This window comes from Gymnoscopelus braueri (assembly GCF_963280865.1).
Source record: "Gymnoscopelus braueri genome assembly, chromosome: 16".
In the NCBI taxonomy this organism is placed as follows: Eukaryota; Metazoa; Chordata; class Actinopteri; order Myctophiformes; family Myctophidae; genus Gymnoscopelus; species Gymnoscopelus braueri.
The window spans coordinates 52,400,791-52,426,687 of NC_137616.1; the positions used below are offsets into that span (position 1 = coordinate 52,400,791).

General features: G+C 40.4%; 3 protein-coding genes across 4 annotated transcripts in view; 1 reads left to right on the plus strand and 2 right to left on the minus strand.

The window, feature by feature from the left end:
* Positions 1-2,498, plus strand: part of cep85l (centrosomal protein 85L) — an 86,910-nt gene extending 84,412 nt beyond the window's left edge. For both annotated transcript variants that reach the window (XM_080452347.1, XM_080452346.1), the window contains exon 16: positions 2,294-2,498. In XM_080452347.1, the coding sequence (XP_080308473.1) occupies positions 2,294-2,469 (176 nt within the window). In that variant the 3' untranslated portion in view covers positions 2,470-2,498. The remainder of the gene's footprint in view (positions 1-2,293) is intronic.
* LOC308102580 (E3 ubiquitin-protein ligase TRIM35-like) overlaps positions 1-25,897 on the minus strand; it is a gene marked incomplete at its 5' end in the record, with an annotated part of 614,451 nt that overhangs the window by 139,211 nt on the left and 449,343 nt on the right. The gene's annotated exons all lie outside the window — the stretch shown is intronic.
* Positions 19,927-25,443, minus strand: LOC308103896 (gap junction Cx32.2 protein-like; the record flags this gene model as incomplete). The annotated part of the gene is made up of 5 exons (XM_080454105.1): positions 19,927-20,108; positions 20,222-20,322; positions 21,789-21,894; positions 23,252-23,525; positions 25,315-25,443. 5 exons carry the CDS (start codon positions 25,441-25,443, stop codon positions 19,927-19,929), a joined length of 792 nt encoding a protein of 263 aa, XP_080310231.1.

The following is a 25,897-nucleotide window of genomic DNA, read 5'->3' on the forward strand; positions in this document are numbered from 1 at the left end:
CAATCCCACCCTGAACAAGACATTTTGCGACAGTGGCAACTAGAGAGAGGGGAGAGAGGATGACTATAGGGTGACTGAGTCTATACACTTCGGCTATAGGCTTTATCATAGAGAAAGGTTTTTAGTCTAGTCTTAAATATACAGAGTGTGTCTGCTTCACGGACTGAGACTGGGAGAAGGTTCCACAGCTGACGTGCCTGAAACTTAAATGCTCTGCCTCCTGTTCTAGCCTTTTTTGGGGTTTCCTGGAGCCGTAAGCATTTTTTCATACTGTGGACGCAATGGTGCTCTGGCTGGTTTATAGGGCTCGATGAGTTCTTTGAGATACACTGGTGCCTGTCCATTGAGAGCCTTGTATGTGAGGAGGAGAACTTTAAACTCTATTCTGTATTTAACCGGGAGCCAGTGCAGAGAGGCCAATGAAGGAGTGATAGCACACACACACACACACACACACACACACACACACACACACACACACACACACACACACACACACACACACACACACACACACACACACACACAGCAGTGGGTCTCGTCTGTATGGAAGTAGTTCAACATTTTTTAAGCATGTTACTTTAATCCATTAATAGCGAGGAACAAAGGGAGGATCTAAGCTTTTTTTTCTTTTTTTTTATCAACCTAAACCTCTACCAAAGTGGTCTTGCCCTTTAAGAGATTATTTGATGACTTGAAAAGATAATAGGGGCCGAAGTTTAACACATGGTGTGCCAGAGGTTTATTAAAATAGGGTACATTCAGTGCCAGCATATCTTCCATCCACTTACGTTGATATGTTTCGTGCCGTAGAAGCCTCGACGAGGACATGCATGTAAACAAAGCGTGCGTGCGAGACGGCGGAGGGCCCCGACTAACGCCTGGAACAATAATATTTCGAACGCGATCCTCCATTGCAGAGTGATCGCCCATCGAAAACGGCTCGCTTCCACCACGTTAAAAAGAAATGGAGATATTAAAGGGATTGTAGGCAAGTTCAGAGATAAACAAAGAAAAAACTGTTGTCAAACACCGCCCCTCCAGCAGTTTGTTTCCCCGACCACCAGGGGGTGACGCAGGGGGGACTTCTAAACGGGTCATGCCGAAAATAGGTTGCTTTATTCGGATACAATGCGTCTCACTGTCCACCCCTGCCGGTTCTCTGAATGAAAAAAATAAATAGGCTCTGTCATGATAAATTGACCACATATATGAAGTTAAACAACTAAATTCTATCCAAACGCTATCTTAAAAGTAAATTCTGTGCCTCAAAAAAGAAGTTTGAGAGCGTTTTAAAACCGAAAGTAAAAAGTTCACACGGACACGGACACGCACATGCGTGCGTTAATTTACGTCCCGACAAACATAACATAAACATAAACTGTAGGGAAAATACGGATTTCAGAAAGAAGACTGTGTTTCAATGCAGGAAAACACCCCAGCATCATTATATAGTGGCTTATAGAGGGGAGAAAATGCAAAATATATATATATATAAATATTTTTTAAATTTAGGCTTAATGTTGCCTAGAATCCCTTTAAGTTTTTAGTCAAGGAGTTTTGACATGGATCCACAACCGGCCTCTCCTTCTCAGAGACTCCTTGGATGATCCCAAAGTTTTGTTAGAGCGCCCCACGTGGGAAAAAATATATTTAAAATAAAAGTGCCATAAACGGTCCGGACCGTTTATGGCACTCAATGTGTTAAGTACAATACTTGAGTAAATGTACTTAGTTAGTTTACACCACTGGTATGTATGTATGTATGGATTACTTTCAAGGCGGGGTGCCGTGATTTTCAGTGATCCCCCCCCCCCCCTAAAACATAATCATCAGGTATTATGGTTATACTAGGAGGAAGATTTTTTTTTTTAAAGTGTACAGAAATTGTTAAAATTATGTTTTTATGTGGACATGCCTCCAGTTCATTAAGTATACCTGGTTCTCACCTTAGCACCTCCTCCACCACCTTAGCACCACCCACTTGCCCTAGTCCCTCCTCCTCCTCATGCCCACACCTGTCGTGTTAGGATAATGAGGGGGAGGGTACAATTTTACTAGGTCACTAAAGGGCTGTTTTTCTATTGGCACGTTTGACCCTCAAGGTTTCAGCCTCCAGGAAGAAACTCAAAATAGTCAGAGAAGACATAAAACACCATAAAAACACCACCAGGGGGCTTAATGAAGTTCTATCAACCTCATAGACACATGAAAAACAGAAAAAAGTGCAAAACCATGGCACCACTCCTTTAAAGACGTTCCTCTCTCTCTCTCTCTCTCTCTCTCTCTGCAGCCATGGGCGTGTCGGGCGAGGAGAACGACAACATGGGCGTGGTCCTGGTGGAGGAGGGACTTCGGGCCAAGCTGCTGGAGGGGGCGGGGCAACTCCGCCGCGACATTGACGAGCTCCGCAAGACCATCTCGGACCGCTACGCCCAGGACATGGGCGAGAACTGCGTCACGCAGTAGTGACCGCTCCGCCACGCTACGCCCCGGGACATGGGGGGGGGGGGGGGGAGGGAGGGAGGACTCTGCGTCACGCTGCGATGAACCCTTTTTCCGTCTTTTCTTTTGTTCTAAGACGACGTTCCCCCCCGATCATCTACTCCTGTTTCTTCCTCTTCCTCTTCCTCCTCTCCCTGAAACACGGATTCTAACCGTCTGGTCTTTTTCGAGGCGGAAAACGGAAAACGTCCGCCGGAGAAAAGAAACGAGGTTTTGCTTTTAAAACGGAAACAAAAGGGAATTACAGAAGATGACTTGTTTTCTTTATTGAAACGGTTAAAGGACGTTTTCTTTTTGTTTTGTTTTTTATTTAAACTGCAGTTTCTACGTTAAAAGGGAGTTTTTTCTTTGTTTTAAGTGAATGTAGGACCAAGCTGTGAATCCGCTTTTTCTTTTCTTTTTTACGCGGAGTTGGTCTTTATCATGTATGTCTTTGAGTTTTCATTGGGGGGGGGGTGGGGGGGGGTGTATTGTGAATGTCGACAATTCATAATTAATTACCCGTTAAGAAAACAAACCCAGAAGATTGTAGGTTAAATGTATAAACAAAAGGTTTGACTGGGTAACATGACAGGTCTTACATTTCTTCCTCCCTGTGAACACCAACAACAACCAACGTTATATATGAGCCCAAACAAGCATTAAGAGCGGGGAAAGCATCCATTTCTATTGGCCATTCAAAAAATAGCAGATCTAGATCTGCTATTTTAGAAAAATCGTGAAAATGTGAGCAAGTCTTTGAATATAATATTTAAGTTTTTTTTTAAAGCAAGCATTTTTAACTCAAATGTTTGCTTCTGGGGGGGGGGGGGGGGGGGGTCCGCGACCAGTGGTGGAAAAAGTACTCAAATTCTTTACTTAAGTAAAAGTACCAATACTGCAATATAAAAATACTCTGTTACAAGTTAAAGTCCAGAATAAAAAATGTACTTGAGTAAAAGTACAAAAGTATTGGCATCAAAATGTACTTAAAGTATCAAAAGTAAAAGTACTAAATATTTGAAAATAGCAGATCTACAAGCTCACAACGCGTCGCGCTGCGACGCGTTGTGAGCTTGTAGATCTGCTATTTTCAAATAGCCTATGTATAAAATAGGGCTAAAGTGGTTAATGTATGTTTCATTATATCATAATTTACATCTGAAAAGTAACTAGTAACTAAAGTTTTCAAATAATTGTAGTGGAGTAAAAGTACAATATTTGCCTCTGAGATGTAGTGGAGTAGAAGTAAAAGTAATGGAAATTGGAAATACTCAAGTAAAGTACAAATACCTCAAAATTGTACTTAAGTACAGTACTTAAGTAAATGTACTTAGTTACTTTCCACCACTGTCCGCGACCAAATACCTATCATGTTGGTGGTCCTTGAGAACCACTGATATTATAGCAACATACGTTCTTTCAAAAAAAAAACTGTTAGGATTTAGAAGACATTTGTAGAATCCCCCAGAAGCAAAGATTTGAGTTAAAAATGTTCACTTAAAAATATATATATATATTCAAAGATTTGCAGATCTACAAGCTCACATGAATCTTAACATGACACAGATGCATTCCTGGTCTTAAGGGGTTAAAGGTGTAAGTGATATTATTTTGGTTAAAATAATAAGTGTTACATAAAGCTCAGCTCTATAGTCTGAGAGTATTCTATAGTTTGATTGACTGATTGAATATTTTATTAGGCAAACATGTAAAACAGCACAGTTACGTTTAACACATCGGGTGCCAGCATTTTATAATAACAGATTACGTTCGGTGCCAGAAATCTCACCGTTGAGCTCTGCAGCGCTGTTTAAGCTGTAGACTCCACGACGTGCATTCCATGTGGAAAAAAAGCATGCCTCCATTTTGCCCGATGGTCCTGGCCAACGCCTGGAACGATAACATCTCTCACGCGAGTAACAATGGCGGAGCGATCGTGCATACAAAATGAGTCGTTTTCCCCAACGTGAAAAGTTTCGGAGTTATAGGGGTTTTAGAGAAGGAGATAGAACGGAGGGAAGCGGATGGGCGCCATGTTTTTTGACACGATGATCCATCTGGCCTATCCTTCTCAGAATCACCACGGGTGATCCCAGGGCTGCTCTAGCCCCTCCCGTGTGGAAAAAAAACGAAAAGACACCATACACGGTTCAGACCGTGTTCGGCACCCGATGTGTTCAAATACTTTGTCTAAAAGGTCCGTTCATAAAAGTCCTTACGGTCTTGTTTCCAACGAGGTCCTTGACATTCAATTCATAGAAATGAGTCTGAGGCTGGAAGCCATCAAACTAAAGAAACCATTAGAACCTCTCTACTCTCTCTCTCTCTCCTGGTTGGATGAAATTGGTATCCTGGCCTGAACATATATTTTCTGTTCATTAAAGAGAGACGGAGAGGTCCCTGTTACTGATACTATAGGAATGAATACTATCACAATATAGAGCTTTAACATTTTATGTTTTATTATTTTGTATTATTTTACAAAATCATATCACTTACACCTCCTCTGGCTGCAATGTTTTCAATGCAAAAACACCGAGGGGGAGGGGCAGGGTCTGGGGGGAAGGGGGCGGGGCCACGTCTTGCTAAAAACAACTGCTGCTCTGTCAAAGTGCCTCTTTGAGTGGCAGGTCGTTCCAGCCAATTAGCTGTCTGCCTCACCACTTTCCCATCCAATCATCTCCGCAGCATGGGACAGTATTATGAATTAGTCAATTAATATTCACACACGCACGCACGCACGCACGCACACACACACACACGCACATGCACACACATCAAAATATACTTAAAGTACCACAAGTAAAAATACAAAAATATTTGAAAATAGCACATCTACAAGCTCACAACGCGTCGCGATGCGAAGCGTTGTGAGCTTGTAGATCTGCTATTTTCATATAGCCTAGGTATAAAATAGGGCTGAAGTGATTAATGTATGTTTCATAATATCATAATTTATATCCGAAAAGTAACTAGTAACTAAAGTTTTCAAATAATTGTAGTGGAGTAAAAGTACAATATTTGCCTCTGAGATGTAGTGGAGTAGAAGTAAAAGTATTGGAAATTGGAAATACCCAAGTAAAGTACAAATACCTCAAAATGTTACTTGAGTACAGTGCTTAAGTAAATGTACTTAGTTACTTTCCACCACTGATAACTATGAGAGAAACTTTCAATATCCACAAGTATTGTTATCCCAACTTTGACACACGCGTCGTATACAGGTGTTGCACAGCGAAAGAGAGCAGATCTACAAGCTCTCACACACACACACACACACACACACACACACACACACACACACACACACACACACACACACACACACACACACACACACACACACACACACAAGCTTGTAGATCTACAAGCTCACAGGCTTTTTGTGTAGATCTGCCATTTTTGGTCGTTGGGACGTGTGGAGGGGGGCCTTAAGGGGTTAAACCTCAGTAAAACTGAGATGAACTTAAGGAGAACCAGTCATGATATTAAAACAATAACCTTTTATATGAATTAAGATGAATTAGCTATTCATCAATTTGCTACCAGGAGGAATGTGATGTATTGAGTTATTCTTAACCTTTTTTATTTGTATACTTTATGATTTTAGATGAAAAAAAAAAAGTGGTTTACAAAGTGTAAATCTGTGCATGTGTTTGTGAACGCGTCGCGGTTGTGCGTCGCGATCACTGGTGGAAAAAGTACTCAATTTTTTTTTACTTAAGTAAAAGTATCAAAACTACAATTAAGAAATATACTATCACTTTTACAAGTAAAAGTCCGGAATTAAACATTTACAAAATGTACTTAAAGTACCAAAAGTAAAAGTACTCATTGTGCAGAATGTAGGCCTACCCTTTCAAGTTTTCAAAAAAAGAAATCTTTTGAAAATAGCAGATCTACAAGCTCACAATGCGTTGTGAGCTTGTAGATCTGCTATTTTCAAATAGACTAAATGTATATATAGGGCTGAAGTGCTTAATGTGTGTTTTGTAATAATAATCAAAATCTTCAAAGTAACTAGTAACAAAAAAATTCAAATAATTGTAGTGGAGTAAAAGTACAATATTTTCCTCTGAGATGTAGTGGAGTAGAAGTAAAAGTATTGAAAATTGGAAATACTCCAGTAAAGTAAAAAAAATAAGACCTCAAAATCTTACATAAAGTACAGTACTTGAGTAAATGTACTTAGTTACTTTACACCACTGGTCGCGAGAGCACGCCGCGCGCAGCGTTAGCATGATTAACTAGCCTGCCCGATTAACGACGATTAAGGTTTTAATCACGCTCTGTGTGTTCAATGAACCGTTTGATGAAAAGGTTTTAACGGCGAGCAGAAGAAAAGAAAAGGAGAAGTGGTCGATACGGTTTAACGTGAAGGGTTTAAAGAGAGGATTGAACACATTAACTGTTATATCTATGCAAACTTCCACAGGTTATACCAGCTCTTCATAAAACACATATATGATGAAATACAGCACGGCCAGAGGTCTTCAACAGGGGGGGGGGGTGGCAGTGGTTCTCAAACTTTTTCACGTCAAGGACCCCCACGTTGAAAAGATATGCCAAGGACCCCCACATTGAAAAGATATGCCAAGGACCCCCATAAGAGAAGACTTTTACTGCTCTATCAGTGATTCTCAACCATTTTAATTTCAAGGACCCCCCAGTTTGACATGCATTAGAGGCTACGGACCCCCATTTAATGGCATTTACAGTATATCTCTGGGACCCCAATTTATATTCAATGTTAATTTAACTCTGAGAGTGTACAAATGGAACCAAATGGACCCGTTAGGGTCCATTTGGTTCCATGTGTACACTCTCAGAGTTACAGACCTGTAAGGGTCCATTTGGTTCCATTTGTACACTCTCAGAGTTACAGACCCATAAGGGTCCATTTGGTTCCTAACTATCCATCATTTAGCTGGGGACCCCCTGGAACCCCCTCAAGTACCCCTGGGGGTCCCCGGATCCCACTTTGAGAACCAATGCCCTAGGGGCTCCCCAGAGTTACTACCAGGGGCCCCTAGGGACTCCTCAGAGTTACTACAAGGGGGCCCCTAGGGACTCCTCAGAGTTACTACCAGGGGCCCCTAGGGACTCCTCAGAGTTACTACAAGGGGGCCCCTAGGGACTCCTCAGAGTTACTACCAGGGGCCCCTAGGGACTCCTCAGAGTTACTACAAGGGGCCCCTAGGGACTCCTCAGAGTTACTACCAGGGGCCCCTAGGGACTCCTCAGAGTTACTACAAGGGGGCCCCTAGGGACTCCTCAGAGTTACTACCAGGGGCCCCTAGGGACTCCTCAGAGTTACTACAAGGGGCCCCTAGGGACTCCTCAGAGTTACTACCAGGGGCCCCTAGGGACTCCTCAGAGTTACTACAAGGGGGCCCCTAGGGACTCCTCAGAGTTACTACAAGGGGCCCCTAGGGACTCCTCAGAGTTACTACAAGGAGCCCCTAGGGACTCCTCAGAGTTACTACAAGGGGGCCCCTAGGGACTCCTCAGAGTTACTACAAGGGGGCCCCTAGGGACTCCTCAGAGTTACTACAAGGGGCCCCTAGGGACTCCTCAGAGTTACTACAAGGAGCCCCTAGGGGCTCCTCAGAGTTACTACAAGGGGCCCCTAGGGACTCCTCAGAGTTACTACAAGGGGGCCCCTAGGGACTCCTCAGAGTTACTACAAGGGGCCCCTAGGGACTCCTCAGAGTTACTACAAGGGGCCCCTAGGGGCTCCTCAGAGTTACTACAAGGGCCCCCCTGTCAAATGATTGTGTGATGGAACTTTGTTTTCTCTGAACCACTTGAACCCTAAGCGTCCTGTTCTGAGTGGAACATTAGCCGAAAATAGCCGATCTACAAGTGCAGAGCATTCAGGGTTTAAGTGGTTACGATAAATACACATAGTGGGGTCCCTCCCTCTCTCTCTCTCAGCTATAGGGCCCCGGGGGGGTCCTTGGCCTGAAAAACACTGAAGACCCCCCGATATATAACATGAACAAGTGTGGAACGTTGATTTATACGCTGCGTTAAAGGGATAGTTCACCCAAAAAAAGTAAATTTTCTATGGAGACTTGAATGGACTTGAATTCATAGATATGTTTTTTGTCTCATTCCTAAGACAATAATATGATGACCAGCGGACCGGTAGGCAGTGGTTCCGGTAGGAGACACAAAGGAGACTCTTTTGTGTCTCCTACTGGAACCACTGCTGGTCATTAAATTATTGTCTTAGGAATGAGACACAAACAATGAATTCAAGTCTCCATGGGGTGACTCATACATAGGAAAAAAATGTACTTTTGAGGGTGAACTATCCCTTTAAGATGATGCTAATGCTCCTAATGTCACCCTTTTTAAGCCATAACATATACAAAGGCACAAACAATGCATACACACTCAGGTTCACACTTAGAAGGGAGAAGGAAACCTGACGAATGTATTATTCACTGTAAATGCACTGTATGCTATGGTATTATTGTTATTATTATGATGACGGGGTTCATTTGGTGAACATGCAGTGGATTGGGATTCAAACCCTTCAGTGTTGACAGAATAATGTATGGGTTTAGAATGGAATGCGTTGTAGAATCTAAAGGGAAGATATTTGGTGTTCATGACTGGTTCTCTGTGTGTGCGTGTGCGTGTGTGTGTGTGTGTGTGTGTGTGTGTGTGCGTGTGTGTGTGTGTGTGTGTGCATTACTACACTTGTGAGGGCTAAACGACCACACTAAGTAGGCTAGCAGAATTTGCTAAATATTTAGCCTGATTCATATACTTGTCTTGCGCGCCGAATGTCTCACACCGATCTACAAGCTACAACAACGCGTCGCAGGGCAACGCGTTGTGAGCTTGTAGATCGGCTATTTTTTGGCTTTATAGGTAGAGTAAAAAATAACCCCCTTCCCCAACTATTTATATAACCCAATTAGACCTGAGGCCCAGTCTGAAAATCTTTTCCAGACGCTTATACATATAGATAGATAGATAGATAGATAGATAGATAGATAGATAGATAGATATAGCTATTTATTCAAAAAATACAGAAAAATGTGTGTTGCTATATACACGTACATAGCAACAAGAACCCCAAAAGGTGTTCCTGGATTGAAAGGTATAGCCTATACGTATAGGGGTTCCAGGTCTAAATGGGTTAAAATAGCATTCATGAAATCGGCTTCCTAAAATGACGACGTCCTCACATGTATAGTAATACGTGTGTGTGTGTGTGTGTGTGTGTGTGTGTGTGTGTGTGTGTGTGTGTGTGTGTGTGTGTGTGTGTGTGTGTGTGTGTGTGTGTGTGTGTGTTACACAAGCCACTGGTTGGCTTCCAGAAGTGTATCTATATGGTATAATGATAATAATACAGACTATTTGGCTTCTAGTATTAATGTTTTTTTTAGCTCTGCTCTTGTTTTGCAGCTAGAGTTGATGAATGCCAAAGCTCTATTTATATATAGAAATGTTCCTTAAAAACAACAAAAACAAAAAAGTATTAAGAAGTATTTTTACATTTTCAAACAAGAGCGTTTGGGTTTGTTTGTTTGTACAGACGACAAATAAATGATATTTTTCTAAGATGTGAGTGTTTTAATGTGTGTTTTTTTTACTGTAGAAATGCATAGCAGTCATGAATTATATACACATACACATAGAGAGAGAGAGAGAGATTGAATTATTATTTATTTTGTATCAGTAGGCTATATATATATCCTTTTGAAACAGAGTTACTATGGGGGAGCGGGCCTTCTGCTCGCCTGTGGAACAGCCTTCCTATTGACCTGAGAACACCGACCCTGGACTCTTTAAAATAGGCCTGAAGACCTTCTGTTTCAGAGGCCATTTTCCTGTTGAATTGTTGTTTAGTCACATCTGTTTTTAAACTCTGCTTTTTAACCTTATATGATTGATGATGATGTTTTACCATGTGGCACTCTGAGATTCTTTGTGAATGAAACGTGCATTACAAATAAAATGTATTATTATTATCATTATTATTATTATTATTATTATTAACGTAATAGCCGCAAGCAACTCTTTGATCCTATTTTTAATATAATGGAATCTAGAGTTGCAATACAGTACCAACCGTTGACAGCCCATACATCCAAACAGAAAAGTTCTGTCTGTTTGTATTAAACGACGTTAAACTCACTAACATAGCAGCTGTTTGGAAAGCTTGAATTATCCTCTTTTTTTTCTCAAATACTAGGCCTACTACATACTTCACATTCCGTGCGGGTGATTATTTTTCTAAATGTTGGAGTTTGGAAGCGCTCGTTTTCAACGTCCTGCTGCCTCCTGCATCATGTGACATTAATAAACAGGTGGTACCGAAGGACCGTTGAGTGATTTACAACGAGCGCTTCCAAACTCCAACACTTATCACTTAAATAATCACCTGCACAGAATGTATTGACAGAAAGTATGTGATAACATCACGTCTCTACGGTGGGTTTTTTATGAAACACAAACTTTGCAGATAGAAAGAGGATCGTTCAATTTTGCTTTCATACAGCTGTCATGTTGGTGATTTTAACGTCCTTTAAAGGGTTAGTTCAGATTTTTTGAGTATTTTCTGTAGGAAATACTTACCATTAATGTAGTGGTTGCAAAGGTATTCATTGATTGCCCGAGACCCGTGGTCCGAGTTCTGGTCCGGTTCTGATGAATATGAAGTAGTTCTGGTAGATTTGGTGGGGGCCGCTCATTAAAAAAAAAAAATTGTATTGTTGACCTATCTCTACCATATAGTGCAGGTTTCGTTCAATTTCGACCCCTCTGTCACATGGTACTATTTTTTTTGTCATATATTTTGTGAGTGAGTAGGCTGCCGCGGCGCAGTGATTCTGGACACAAACATTAGCACCATGTGACAGAGGGGTCGGAGTTGAACGAAACCTGCAATATATGGTAGAAATAGGTCAACAATACAAATGATGCTAGTTTTTTTTTTTTTTTTTTTTTTAATGAGTGGCCCCCACCAAATCTACTAATCTACCGGAACTACTTCATATTCATCAGAACCGGACCATAACTCTGACCATGGGACTCGGGCAATCAATTAATACCTTTGCAACCACTACATCAATGGTAAGTATTTCCTACAGAAAATACTCAAATAATCTGAACTACCCTTTAATACAATCAGATCAAACTTTTCTGTCTGGATGTATGGCCTGTCAAAGGGTTGGTCTTGCAACTCTAGATTCCAGTTATTAAAAATACAATCTAAGAGTTGCTTGCGGCCGGCTATCTAACTTAATGCAAGGTAATAGCAGACCTACTGTTACTTGCCTGTTGGTTGGATGGCTTATTTTATCTGATTTACATTGCATTACATTACATTACATTACATTACATTACATTACATTACAGTCATTTAGCAGACGCTTTTATCCATGGTGACTTACAGTAAGTGTATTCAACATAGGAAGGGAACTAAACTACTAATCTCCAGAAGTCATAAGTGCATTCTCTTCTAAAACAAGCAACTAAGAGTATACCTAGCGCTAAGGTAAAAGTGACATATATCAGCTACCTACTTTCTTAAACAGATGAGACAAAGTAGGAAAATCAAACTACGATTTAACTACGAAGTGAACAACAAAGTATTTCTCTTAGTTGTTTTTAATCAATCAAATGTGCCTGCTTGTTTTTTTAATTATTTTTATTCTATATACTGTATATACATTTGTATTGATTTTATAAGACATGACAGAAACAGACAGGTACATCAACAATAGACACATGACAAGACAAGACAACAAACAAACACCAGACTATAATGCATAATAAACATTCAAAGTGCTTGTTGAAGGACTTTTCAGTGAAGGCATTTATTTAGTTTTTTCCCCTCAGGCTAAATTCCCCACCATAGCATAGAGCACGTAAATCCTGACGTCACTGCCACTAGAGGGCGCTATATCCCCCAGGGTCCCGGTGATATTTTTTTTGTTGGTCTATGAAAACCAGCCCAAAAGAACCAAGCCAAATGAGCACTATTAGCTACTTGAAACATCTACGCCTACAAGCTTGTAGATCTGCTATTTTTAACAACAAGAAAAAGTGTAACAACACAAATCGTGTAGGGGGCCCAAATGGATATTATTACTATGTTTCAATTATTTATTTTATTTAATAATTGGGGGGGGCAGTGAAAAACAAGGCCAAAGACGCTTAGAATAAGTTGACATGGCAACACTGACATACACACACCTGTGACTGACTGACTGACAGACAGACAGACAGACAGACAGACAGACAGGTGTTTGACACAAGCCTGTGTGTGTTAGTAAAACAGTGACACGAACACCTTATGAAGTAATATTGATGTAAGTAGAGAATAGTCAGTGTTTTCATCAGGCTAGAAGACATCAGTGAAGATCTGAAGGAGAAGTGTGATTCTCTAATGGAGTGAATTATACAGGTGAGTTATTTAGCTCCCTTCTGTTAGCCGCTTAGCATCAACATGTAGGCCTACATGATGCAATATAGAGCTGAATTATGTCAATATGTTGTAGTGAGCAGTGGTGGAAAGTAACTAATTACATTTACTCAAGTAGGCTACTGTACTTAAGTACAATATTTTTTTTATTTTATTTTTTTACTTTACTGGAGTATTAACAATTAGCAGTACTTTTACTTCTACTCCACTACATCTCAGAGGCAAATATTGTACTTTTACTCCACTACAATTATTTGAAAACTTTTGTTACTTTGTAGATTTTTATTATTTGATTATTATTACAAAACACTATAGCCCTATATAGATTTAGGCCATTTGAAAATAGCAGATCTACAAGCTTACAATGTGTCGCGATGCGAGGCATTGTAAGCTTGAAAACATGAAATGGTACATTCTGCTTTAAGTACTTTAAGTATATTTTGATGCCAATACTTTTGTACTTTTACTCAAGTAAATGTGTATTTCCAGACTTATACTTGTAATAGAGACTAGAGTTCTTCTATATTGCAATATCGATACTTTTACTAAACATACATTAACTAAAGTAAAGAAAGTGAGTACTTGTTCCACCACTGCATGTACAGTAGGCCTACAGATGATGCAATATAATAATAATAATAATAATAATAATAATAATAATTATTATTATTATAAACTTTATTTGTATAGCACCTTTCATGACATGAAATGCAGCTCAGAGTGCTTTACAGAGCAAGAGTAAAGCACAAGTGCTTCACGTAAAAAGTACAAATGATTAACAATGAAGCAAAAAAAGAAAAACATAAAACATTAAAGACAGCAAAATAGAGCTGAATGATGTATATTGTGTATGTTGTATTGAGCTGTGTTTGACTGTAGTGTTGAAGTTGCAACATGCAGGCCTACAGAACATAAAGGTAACGGGGTGTGTATTTCAGTAAAGGTTAAATCTCTACAGGTTTTTTATATGGCCAGATATGTATAATATATTGAAGTGAACAGACCATTAAGGTGCTTGAAGGTGCTGTGTGGATGGGACTGATACTTGGTGCTGTGACACCATGATGTATGAATTTATATCTATCATAATATCTATCTAATACATAATGTTTTGTTGGGGTGTCGCGGCACCAAGTATCCTTCTACGAAACCTCCTAGCCGCAGGCAACTTACTTTCTCTTTAAAATTTTTATCCCACGATTTTTGTAACCCATTTTTTTTTCACCCGGTGCCAATTTCCTAAGTGATCCTGGGCGCTACACCAGCCCTACACCAGCACTACACCAGCCCTACACCAGTCCCCCACAGTAGGGAGGCCAGGGCCGAGCTCATGCTTCCTTCAGGCATGAGAGCCAACTGACCTTCTTGTCACCTGACAGGGGGGAGTTTCCCTGGTTGGACGTAGCGCGTGGAAGGAACACGTTATTCCAACCAGTTCCCTTCCCCTCCATCAGGCGCACCGGCTGTCATGGGGGAGGCGGTATAGCGACCAGGATTACTACATGTTTTTGTGAGGGTATTAACTACCCTAGGAGACACGGGGAGAACATGCAAACTCCACACAGAGTAGGCCCTTTCACCAACCCGCAGGCAACTTAGATGTTATATAATGTTATCTATCTGGCATCTAAGTTGCGATACTAACCATTGACATTCCACTCATTGAAACAGAAAAGTCCTATCTGATTGTATTTAAACAACTTTAGTCCATTTAAAAAATGGAATAAAAACCTACCTTTTAAAAAAAGCATTTTTCAAATTTTATGGACTTTGTTTTCGTACTAAGTTTTAATTTCTAAATTTTGCCCCCTTTAGTTTAGCCTAGTTGGGTCTATTATAATTGTTTTGTTGCCTATGCTGTTTTTATGCCTTGCTTTTCATTGTAGCAGATTCTTAGAATGTAAAGTGCGTTATAAATAAAATGTATTATTATTATTATTATTAACTTTAAACTTGCCAATATTGCAGCTCTACTAATAATATTAGTAGTAATAATATGAATAACATCAGTTATAAAGAGGCTCTCATCAGCTCAGTGATACGATGTTTTCACTGAATGTTCACCCCAGAATAAAGATTCATGGGATTAGAGGTAAATTATTGAATATAGGATAGAAATATTTCACACTGCTTGGTGTAAAGAGATTCAGTAAATTAAACCATCACTGTTTTACCAATGATGGTTCAATTGAAAGTGATATTGGAGCCAGATTCACACACCTAGATTTCTGTTTAATTTCTCAATTTATTCAGACATGCATCTTTCTTTCTTTCTTTCTTTCTTTCTTTCTTTCTTTCTTTCTCAACAGTCAGTGAGGAGTTAGACATCCTGACAGGATTGTTGCAGGAGGGACATCCTGGCTTGCATGGAGGTCTTTGAATGGCACGCTCAGTGTGTGGAAGCTATGTGCAGTAATACACATCAACCAGGATGAATATGTACCAACACACATCTGTATGGGATCGGGTGGCTGGCTACCAAGGCTGAGTGAGAAGATGGCAGCCAGGAGAATGAAGCTGGTCGGTCACTGCCTTTGACACAGAGAGCTCCCAGCAGGAGAGGAACGTACTGGAGAGCTAGCCATGATGTATGGAGGATGGAGATGACTGGAGACAACACTGATAGTCAGGGGATATTAAAACAATCTTGGAATAAATTCCTTACCAAAAAAAATCTTCACCAATGTGTTTGTAAAGGTGTCTAGTAACACATCTCACAAAGACTGAAGGGTGTTTTTCTATGATTCTGAATCCATTGCAAGCATTTGTTTTGCACCAAAACCACTCCTTGGGCTAAAAACGGCCCAATCTCAATGGGCTTTTTACACAAAAAAGTATACCTGGAAAAGGATGGCTATGGCCGTTTTTAGCCCAAGGAGTGGTTTTGGTGCAAAACAAATGCTTGCAATGGATTCAGAATCATAAAAACACCCTAGTTTGACCCCTCACATGCTACTTAAAACAGAATTAGATTTTGATTCTTTTTTTGATTTTTTTTAACCAAGGTTATGGTGGGTACCCCAACTTTAAGGAGCTGTCAAAAATTCTCCTAGGGGGACTGCATTTCAGTCTTTGTGAGATGTGTTACTAGACACCTTTACAAACACATTGGTGAAGATTTTTTTTGGTAAGGAATTTATTCCAAGATTGGAAAATATTCTGCTAATATCCCCTGACTATGAACTACAGAGAGAGGCTCTATCTCTCTATCCATGGGTTCTACAGTTTAACCCTGGACATCACTTAAACTGATGAAGACAAGTAGAAGACTCAAGGTAGGAACTTTATTTCTTCTTCTCTCTCTGCTTGTGTGTGTGTGTGTGTGTGTGTGTGTGTGTGTGTGTGTGTGTGTGTGTGTGTGTGTGTGTGTGTGTGTGTGTGTGTGTGTGTGTGTGTGTGTGTGTGTGTGTGTGTGTGTGTGTGTGTGTGTGTGTGTGTGTGTGTGTGTGTGTGTGTGTGTGTGTGTGTGTGTGTGTGTGTGTGTGTGTGTCCTCTACACTAATAATGTGATTCAAGCTGTTGATCTATTGCTGTCATTTTGAGACTCAATGACTGAATGGCAATGAAACATATTCAGTGACTGCATGTTTCTGGAACTGAAGGCTGCTGTGAATCTGGAGGTTGTGTTGGTGTTGTTTCTGCCGTTGAAGGTAGTGAGTTGTAGGGAACAGTATATGTGTATGTGTCTCTTGGTCACTTCAGGGATCCTCTCCTATAGGTGAGTTTGCTATTTCCTTTTAAGTTCAAACGAGAGTTTTTGACACGACAGCCATCATTTCAACATGTTCATGTAGATCTACTGTGTGTCTGTTGTGTTCTGGTAACTCATACTGCCCTCCTAATATGCGAGGGACCCGTGTTTTTTTGATTACTTTTTCATTTATTTAATTACATTTTTTTTTTTTGTATTTGTATTTTCTTTTTTTCCAAAGAAAATATTTAAAATAAATGAAAAAAGTAATTGAAAAAACATGGTGTCCTCACGTATTAGAAGGACAATGTCAGTCACCAGAACCAAGGACGGGTGTTTCTGATGAATCTAAAATGGTTAAAATGGAGTTTGAAGTTACTATGGGTTTGTATAGGAAGGGGGCGTGTCTGATAAAATGAATATCAAATATCTAAATACTGAATGAAGCAACTTAAAAACAAAGTCAGTGGTAAAAAAAAAAAGCCTAAAAGCCTGAGTAGACGATAAAATTACCCACATTGTTTTTGAAAGTGAAATATCCCTTTAACTCTGTAACTGCAAGAGTTTTTCAGAAAAGTGTCACGATGCCACTGCCAGCGAAAATGAGCGATATTACTAAAATCTTTGGCCGTCCTCACGGAGATCACCTCATTACACACACGGGGGTCTCGTAGAATTGCCCGGTCACCGTAATCCATTCCATGGATGTGGCCAGTTGAATGTGGCTTGTTTTTGCCAAAAACGACAGAAACCAGAGTTTATAAATCCTATAACACTACACGAAATGAGCCTCATTTTGTTGTGATCACGTGATTTCTGAGTGTACTCTTCTTCAGTGATCCTAGGATCATTCACAGGCTTCGGCACAGATTTTTCATTTGGGGTCCCACAGATAAAAATCATATCAAATGGGGGTCCGTGGAAACTGGGCGGTCGTTGCAAATAACCCATTCAAACCGGGGACGCATCTGTGTCATTTTCAGATTTCAATGGCTATTCAAAAATAGCAGATCTACAAGCTCATAGCACAGCACTCGGTGCTGTGCTATGAGCTTGTAAAATCGTTAACAAAGTCAAATATTTGCTTCTGGAACAAAATATTTCACAAATGTTCGCTTTAAAAAATATATATATTCAAAGATTTGCACACATTTTCATGACAAAAAACAAAACAAAAAACATAGCAGATCGACAAGCTCATATCGCAAAAAAGGTTGAGATTGTGGATTTTGCTCAGCAAACCTTTTGGATGTCAGTAGGACATAACCCTTTACCTCCATTTTTCAACTTTGTAGGGTTTTTCATAAATTAACACCCTACTCTGTCTGATACAAGATCCATTGGAACTTCCTGAGAAAAATGTGCTTTTTAACGTCGCATCGCAGTGAAACTGTGCTCACACACTCCCTGGATGCCACAGCAGAACCTCTGCCCCAATTGTTTCACATGGGCCTGTAATAGCGCCACCAGGAGGCCACTTTTTGACAGTACTCCTACAGATTTTGTTCGAAACATCACCCAAATCAGTACACAGTATCTCTATAGTCATTAAACCAAACGGGTCTTTCAGATTTTTCATATGTCATCCTGATTGGCTGATTGGCTTCCAAAGTTTAGTGCTCCGTTTTGAACAAAATGCCTCAAATCATGAACACAGCATGCAATATCCGTGAAATTTTGTACACACATTCCCACTAGGCCAGGAAGAAATGCCACTTGACAATGTTCAAATCAGCCTCATGGTGGCTTTTGCCTGGCCACAGTTATAAATAACAATGATGTTTTCTTGCTGGTTAAATAAAGGTTAAAAATAAAACAGTGATGTTTATGTTTTTTATTAGCTGGACAACATAGTGGTATTTAGTGTCTTTTGTTCATTGTTAGGATAGGATAGACTTTATTGTCCCTAGAGGACATTTGTTCATGGACACATACTGTACAGTAACTGATGTAAAAGATACATGTCCTACATTATATTCAACATTTTATTTCTGTAAAAAGACAGTATTGTCATCAAAATATACTTAAAGTACCAAAAGTCAAATGTATGCATTATGAGGAGTGTCCCAATTCTCAAGGTTTTTCAAATGTGTAAAAGATTTTGAAAATAACAGATCTACAAGCTCACAATGCGTAGATTGACCATTTTCGCTATTTAAAAAAAAAATAGGACTCTGAATGCTTGCTTTCCAAACAGTGCATTTACACAAAATGTTGTATTTTCCCTCTATTCACACACTTTAATATTTGATCATTTTATTAAAGCAGAACACAATGTCAAACATCACATACAAAATAAATACATTACATTTTTTAATATATACAGCTCTGAAATGTGTCCTTATTGCTACCGGCCATGGCAAGATTAACACCTAATCTGCCAGAATTATTTCAGATTTTTTGCTGTAGACTGCCAGAGATTTTTCATTGAAAAAAAAAGTACTCAGGAGCCGAGATACAGAATTTTTAAGTTTTAAGTTAACAAGGAAGTGGATAGGAGTTTAAATCTTCGATAAATCATATCTCCTTGGTCTTTGGGTCAAAAAACGCAGATCTGCGTCTTTGGCAGCCAATGTGTTAAAATGAGTGACTATCTTAAAAAAACTAAAAACAAAACAACTGGGTCCATTGACTCATAATTGAGTAAAGAGATCCAGAGAATCAACCAGGTGTTTTTTAGGCTGACCATTTACATAAAAAAGCGATCACCCTGAGATCATTTGTCCCTTCCTACCTACAGTAGTCTCTCTCACCCAGACAGATATTCCACAATCTCCGAATGCTACTTAAGAGCCTGGAACTACACCTCCCGAAAAGGCTGTCATCTGTTCGTCACTTCCGTTCATGAAAATATATTTTAAAGTGTCTGTACATTTTATTTTAGAATGTCCATTTCTGATAAACAGCGAGCTATATAGTTCTAGGGTTTGTTCTATGTGTTCTAGATGTTCTAGGTTGGTTCTAGGTTGGTTCTAGAGTTTGTTCTATGTGTTCTAGATGTTCTCTAGGTTGGTTCTAGATGTTCTATAGCTAGGTTGGTTCTAAGGTTTGTTCTATGTGTTCTAGATGTTCCAGGTTGGTTCTAGGTTGGTTCTAGAGTTTGTTCTATGTGTTCTAGGTTGGTTCTAGATGTTCTAGGTTGGTTCTAGATGTTCTAGGTTGGTTCTAGGCTTTGTATATGTGTTCTATATGTTCCAGGTTGGTTCTATATGTTCTAGGTTGGTTCTAAGGGTTGTTCTATGTGTTCTAGATGTTCTAGGTTGGTTCTAGATGTTCTCTAGGTTGGCTTAGTGGTCTGTCATGCCGTGCTGTCTGGTGCAGCGTGCAGGCTGAGCTTGTGGTTGTGCATCAGGGTGTTGTTGGTGAAGCGGGAGTGCAGGGCGATGGAGGAGGAGGACGGAGCTGCTCTTCTCCTCCTCCTCTGTCCAGAAGAACAGATCAGATAGAAGACCTCCACCACGTTCAGGAACAAGGAGACACCTAGAAACACCAAGCGCAATGTTAATGATTCAGCTTACCGTGGACACGCAAGCTCCAACGTTTTACTTTGAAATCTTTTGTAGTTTTTGAGATATTTATCTTTTAAAACGTACAGGCCACGACCAGCATGAAGATGATGAAGACAGTTTTTTCCGTTGGACGAGACATGTAGCATTCCACGGTGAAGGGACAGGGGGCTCTGGAACATACCACACTGGAGGGAGGGGGGAAACGGTTCATCACACTATATCAGAGGTGATGCAACTTTGATGATGTAGAGGACCACTATATTTACACACTCACTCCAGAGGAACACATTACATATACTGTCCGGGCAGACACCTCTTATCTCTGTATTTGAAAAAAAAATCTTAAATTAATGCCGTACTTCGCCATTCTATGTCACACAAAAGTAGCAGAAATAGCTGATCTACAAGCTCAAAACGTGTTTTGAGCTTGTAGATCAGCTATTTCTGCTATTTTTCAATTGGAATCCAGATTTCTTTTAGCTAATTTTCAATTGGAATCCTGAAAATGCATTTAGTTATAGTATAACTAAATGCATTTGAAATTAAATAAGTACATACATAAATACATAAGTATAACTTATACTTGTTAATGTTAACTCTATGAACGTAAATACAAATACATTGGACTTAAAAAAGACAATAGAATGTTAATACTAGTCATTAAGCTACTAATATAGACTGAAGTAATTAAAGCGGGTCATGTTTGCATGTTTAGAATCATAACAGCTGAACTCAATAATATATCATTATTAACCTGGGGGACGCATTAAGTGAAGGTGGGGGCCGCATGTGGCCCCCGGGCCGTCAGTTGCCCATGTATGCACTAAATGATTTAATCTGTTTAAAAAATAAGTAAATCAATGATGGATTTTAATAACGGTAATCATTATTGAGTGTCAATAATCCATTTTCGTTCAATACAAAAAGGCAAAAATAGTCGAAATACAAGCTCACATCGTGACACATTTTGAGCGATGTGACGGTGTTTGCCATGTGACGTGTTGTGAGCTTACTCTAAATAGTGCTTCTTGATTATTCAATCTATCTAAACATTAGAACATGGGGCGGCAGTGGCTCAGGGGTAGGTTCCTAGTTCGATCCCATGGGCTCCCCCAGAGCACTTGGAAAGTCTCTATACAAATGCAGTTCATTATTATTATTATTATTAGAACAATCGAATAATCAGGAAGCGCCATTTAGATTCTAAGTGTAAACGATGGAATAATTGCTACCATTAAGACCTGGAATTGTGTCATTTTTAGATTTGAGCTCAAAAGCATTATTTTACACTTTGGGCTATTCAAAAATAGCAGATATACAAGCTCATAGCGCGGCACCGAGTGCCGCGCTATGAGCTTGTAGATCTGCTATTTTTGAAAAATCGTGAAAATGTGTGCAAATCTTTGAATATATATATATTTTTAAAGCAAACATTTTTAACTCAAATCGTTGCTTCTGGGGGGTCCCTGGAACAAAATATTTTGATGGGGGTCCGCGGCCAAATACATATCATTTTGGGGGTCCTGGACATAAAAAAGATTGAGCACCACTGATATAGAAACATAGGTTTTTCAGAAAACTGTTGAGATTTAGGAGACATGTAGAATCGGCTTCAGGTCTCAATGGGTTAATGTGTAGTTTGCAGGCCTACCGTGGGTCCATGATGAAGCCATAGAGATAGTATTGTCCTACGATGAAGGCTACTTCTAGGATGATCCTGAACAATATGGTGGCCATGTAGCTGCCCAGCAGGTCACCTTTAATGACAAGACGACACATAAGGGACAAATAATGATACTTACATATTAGTCAGGGATACAAACAACAATATCAGTTTAGAAATCTGAACGGTTTTGATAATGAAGTAGAAAAGGTGCTCCTCGGAGCACTGCCAGACCCCTAGTGGTTGAAATCTGAAGATCAGAGCACTACGTCACGCGAAGCTTGGCCAATCAAAAAGAGGGACAGGTAGGAAAAGTGGGACCGACCGACCGACCGACCGACAAAGCCTCCTGTAGGCCGACCCCCTGGGTCTGGCAAACATTATAACATAAGTACTGTGTTTTCACATTTGAATATCCAGCATTTAAAGTTACCTGTTGTCTTTTTGAGGATGATACTACCAAGGTGTTCAAAGGTATTCTACTAAGCCCAATTGTATTTTAAGCACAGCCATTATTTTATTTTAGTTTTGAGTTTGGGTAGGGAGTCGACATATACATAATGGGATTTGGTCAACCTTATTTCGGATGCTATCAATGCATTGAATGGGACGTTATCACGTTTTATCAGACCATTGAATGGGACATTATCACGTTTTATCATGTCAGACCATTGAATGGGCGAAGTAGGTGACATACTGACCTACCCGCCATTTATCAGACCATTCATTGGGTGTTATCAGGACATACTGACCTACTGACGGAGATGACTTATATAAAGTTCAGTTTTGGTTTGGGACCATGACGGAGGCGCGCAGTCTCAAGCCAACTGGAGCCACATGAGGAACCGCCGAGCGAGCTAAAGCGAGCGAGTTGCCGCCCCGAACGTTGCGGCGTTCGCTTGAGACTACTCAGCGCCGTCTGAGTTATGTACCGATAGAGTTATGTACCGATAGAGTTATGTACCGATAGAGTTATGTACAGATAGAGTTATGTACCGATATTTATATACAGATAGAGTTATGTACAGATAGAATTATGTACAGATAGAGTTATGTACCGATATTTATATACAGATAGAGTTATGTACAGATAGAGTTATGTACAGATAGAGTTATGTACCGATATTTATATACAGATAGAGTTATGTACAGATAGAGTTATGTACAGATAGAGTTATGTACCGATATTTATATACAGATAGAGTTATGTACAGATAGAGTTATGTACAGATAGAGTTATGTACCGATAGAGTTATATACAGATAGAGTTATGTACCGATAGAGTTATGTACCGATAGTTATATACAGATAAATGGTGGGTAGGTCAGTATGTCGCCTACTTCGCCCATTCAATGGTCTGATAGAACGTGATCATGTCCCATTCAGTGCATTCCACGTTTCGACGGCAGCATAGTAGAATCCCACAATTTTGGGGGAAGGAGGTCCTATACCTTTGATCTTGACGTGTCCGCTCTGGTCAGAGTATTTGGGAGGTTTGATGAAGTCGTCTCCAGACTGAGCCTCCATGCGTTGCCTCACTTTGTTCTCCTTGTGGATGACGTGCATCACGTGACCCAGGTACACCAGGGTGGGCGTCGACACGAAGATGATCTGCAGCACCCAGAAGCGGATGTGGGAGATGGGGAAGGCGTGGTCGTAGCACACGTTCTTACAGCCAGGCTGCTTGGTGTTGCAGATCATGTTGGACTGTTCATCACCCCACACCTGGAAATGTTAAATAGTTTAATGATAATAATATCTTAAATTGATATTGCACTTTTTAAGTACCCTTTACATGGGGGGGGGGGGGGAACAGAACAACTTTTATTACAGGTCTCCGCCAGGTCAGGTAGGTTATTGTGGTCCAGCAATGTTCGGAATTCGCCAACCAAGCTGGAATGTGAAAAATCAGGCGGATCGGACGGATCCGTCTTGATCACTTAACTAAAGAGATCATTTGTACTGATTTGCGTGATGTTTGGACAACATTTGTAGGAGTAATAAAAAAATAAAAAATAATAATAATCGGCCTCCTGGTGGCGCTATAATAGGGCAATGTTGAAAGGGTGGCATTGGTTCCTCAACATAGTGCAAAGTTTCACCGCAATCGGACGCTGTGTTCATGATTTGCAACATTTTGTTCAAAAGATCCGTCTTGATCACATGACTATAGAGATCATGTGTATCGATTTGCGTGAAATTTGGATAAAATCTGAAGGAGTAATATAAAAAAAATGTTTTATATAAGTCGGCCTCCTGGTGGCGCTATAAAAGGCAGATGTGAAAAATGCAGGGCAAAGGTTTTTCTTTGGCCTCTCGGGAGTGCGCAATCAAAGTTTTACACAGATCGCAGCAGTAATAGGTAAAAACACGTATCGGCCTGTTATAGCGCCACCATGAGGCTGATTCGAAAAATTTCAAGTGGCATTTCTTTCTCTGCCTAGTGGGAATGTGCGTGCAAAATGTCACGGAAATTGCATTCTGTGTTCATAATTTCAGCCATTTTGTTCAAAATGGAGCACTCCTTCAAACTTTGGAAGCCATTTTTAGCCAATCAGGATGGAATATGAAAAATATGAATATGAAGTGGCCTCCTGGTGGCGCTATAAAAGGCCCATGTGAAAAAATTAGGGCAGAGGTTCTGAATTGGCATCCAGGGAGTGTGTGCACAGTTTCGCTGTAATCAAGCCAACGGAGACAGAGATTAGCTGTCCACAGACGGACGGACAGGGTGCAAAACATACTCTCTCGCCATGGATCGATGGAGGAGGAAAACCATGCAAGGCACCAACCTGCTCATCAGGAGCAGTTAGGGCTTCAGTGTCTTGCTCAAGGACACTTCCACACTAATCTGAGTTCCCAGAAGTTTTCGCCAGCTCTCGCATACAAACGGGAGGGGCGAGGAACTTCTGGGCCAAAACCCCTGTATTTGTGGGCGGGATGTAACTTACGCTCAGAATCTGAGCGGACACGCCTCTTACCGGTCTGAGAGCTGTGCAACTCGTCTAAACAGTCCGACGAGAGGCAAACAGCAGTACACAACAATGGCGGCCGCAATTTCTTCCCGTCGCTCCTATTTACATGCAACACCCACTGCATGTGGATCCCGCCCCCTTCTCTTCATTGGCTGTTGATTTGAATCAGAACGCAGTGGCCGCGCCCCCTGCTGTCCAGGTTCTGAGCCGGAGTCTCCCAGACTACTTCCACACTAATCTGAGTCCCCAGAAGTTTTCGCCAGCTCTCGCATACAAACGGGAGGGCGGCGATACTTCCACACTAACTCCGTGGGGGGAGAACGGGATCGATCTCGCGGTTCTCATCTGGCCGCTCTACCCGTGAGCCCCTTCCGCCCGTTTATCAGTGCAGTCAGTGGTTCCATCGCACGTTATTGATACATAAATGGATATACTAAGATTTGTAATGGACATGGAAACATTGATAACCCCTGATACCCTGGTATTCATCTTTGTTGTTTGTTGACTAAAACAGGAGGTTTCAACCAAACCAAACAGACCTTCTCAGCTCCAGCTCCCAGCACCATGATCCTGAAGATGAACAGAACCGACAGCCACACCTTCCCAACCACCGTAGAATGAGTCTGGACCTTATCCAGTAGAGAGGAGAGGAACCCCCAGTCCCCCATCTGTTAAAACACATTATTAATAACAATAATCACATTATTAATACCAATAAACCCCCACTCCCCCATCTGTTAAAACACATTATTAATAACAATAATCACATTATTAATACCAATAAACCCCCACTCCCCCATCTGTTAAAACACATTATTAATAACAATAATCACATTATTAATACCAATAAACCCCCACTCCCCCATCTGTTAAAACACATTATTAATAATATTAATCACATTATTAATACCAATAAACCCCCACTCCCCCATCTGTTAAAAACACATTATTAATAACATTAATCACATTATTAACAAAAAAAATGCCCGCCCCTGTTTTAAACACATAGAATGTAGTTATGTGTTGAAATGGTCATTCAATACGGTACAGTGGTGACAGGAACATGTATGTGTAGTACCTCTGCTTTGTCACAAGATGGGGCACTTTCCTAACATTCTATGT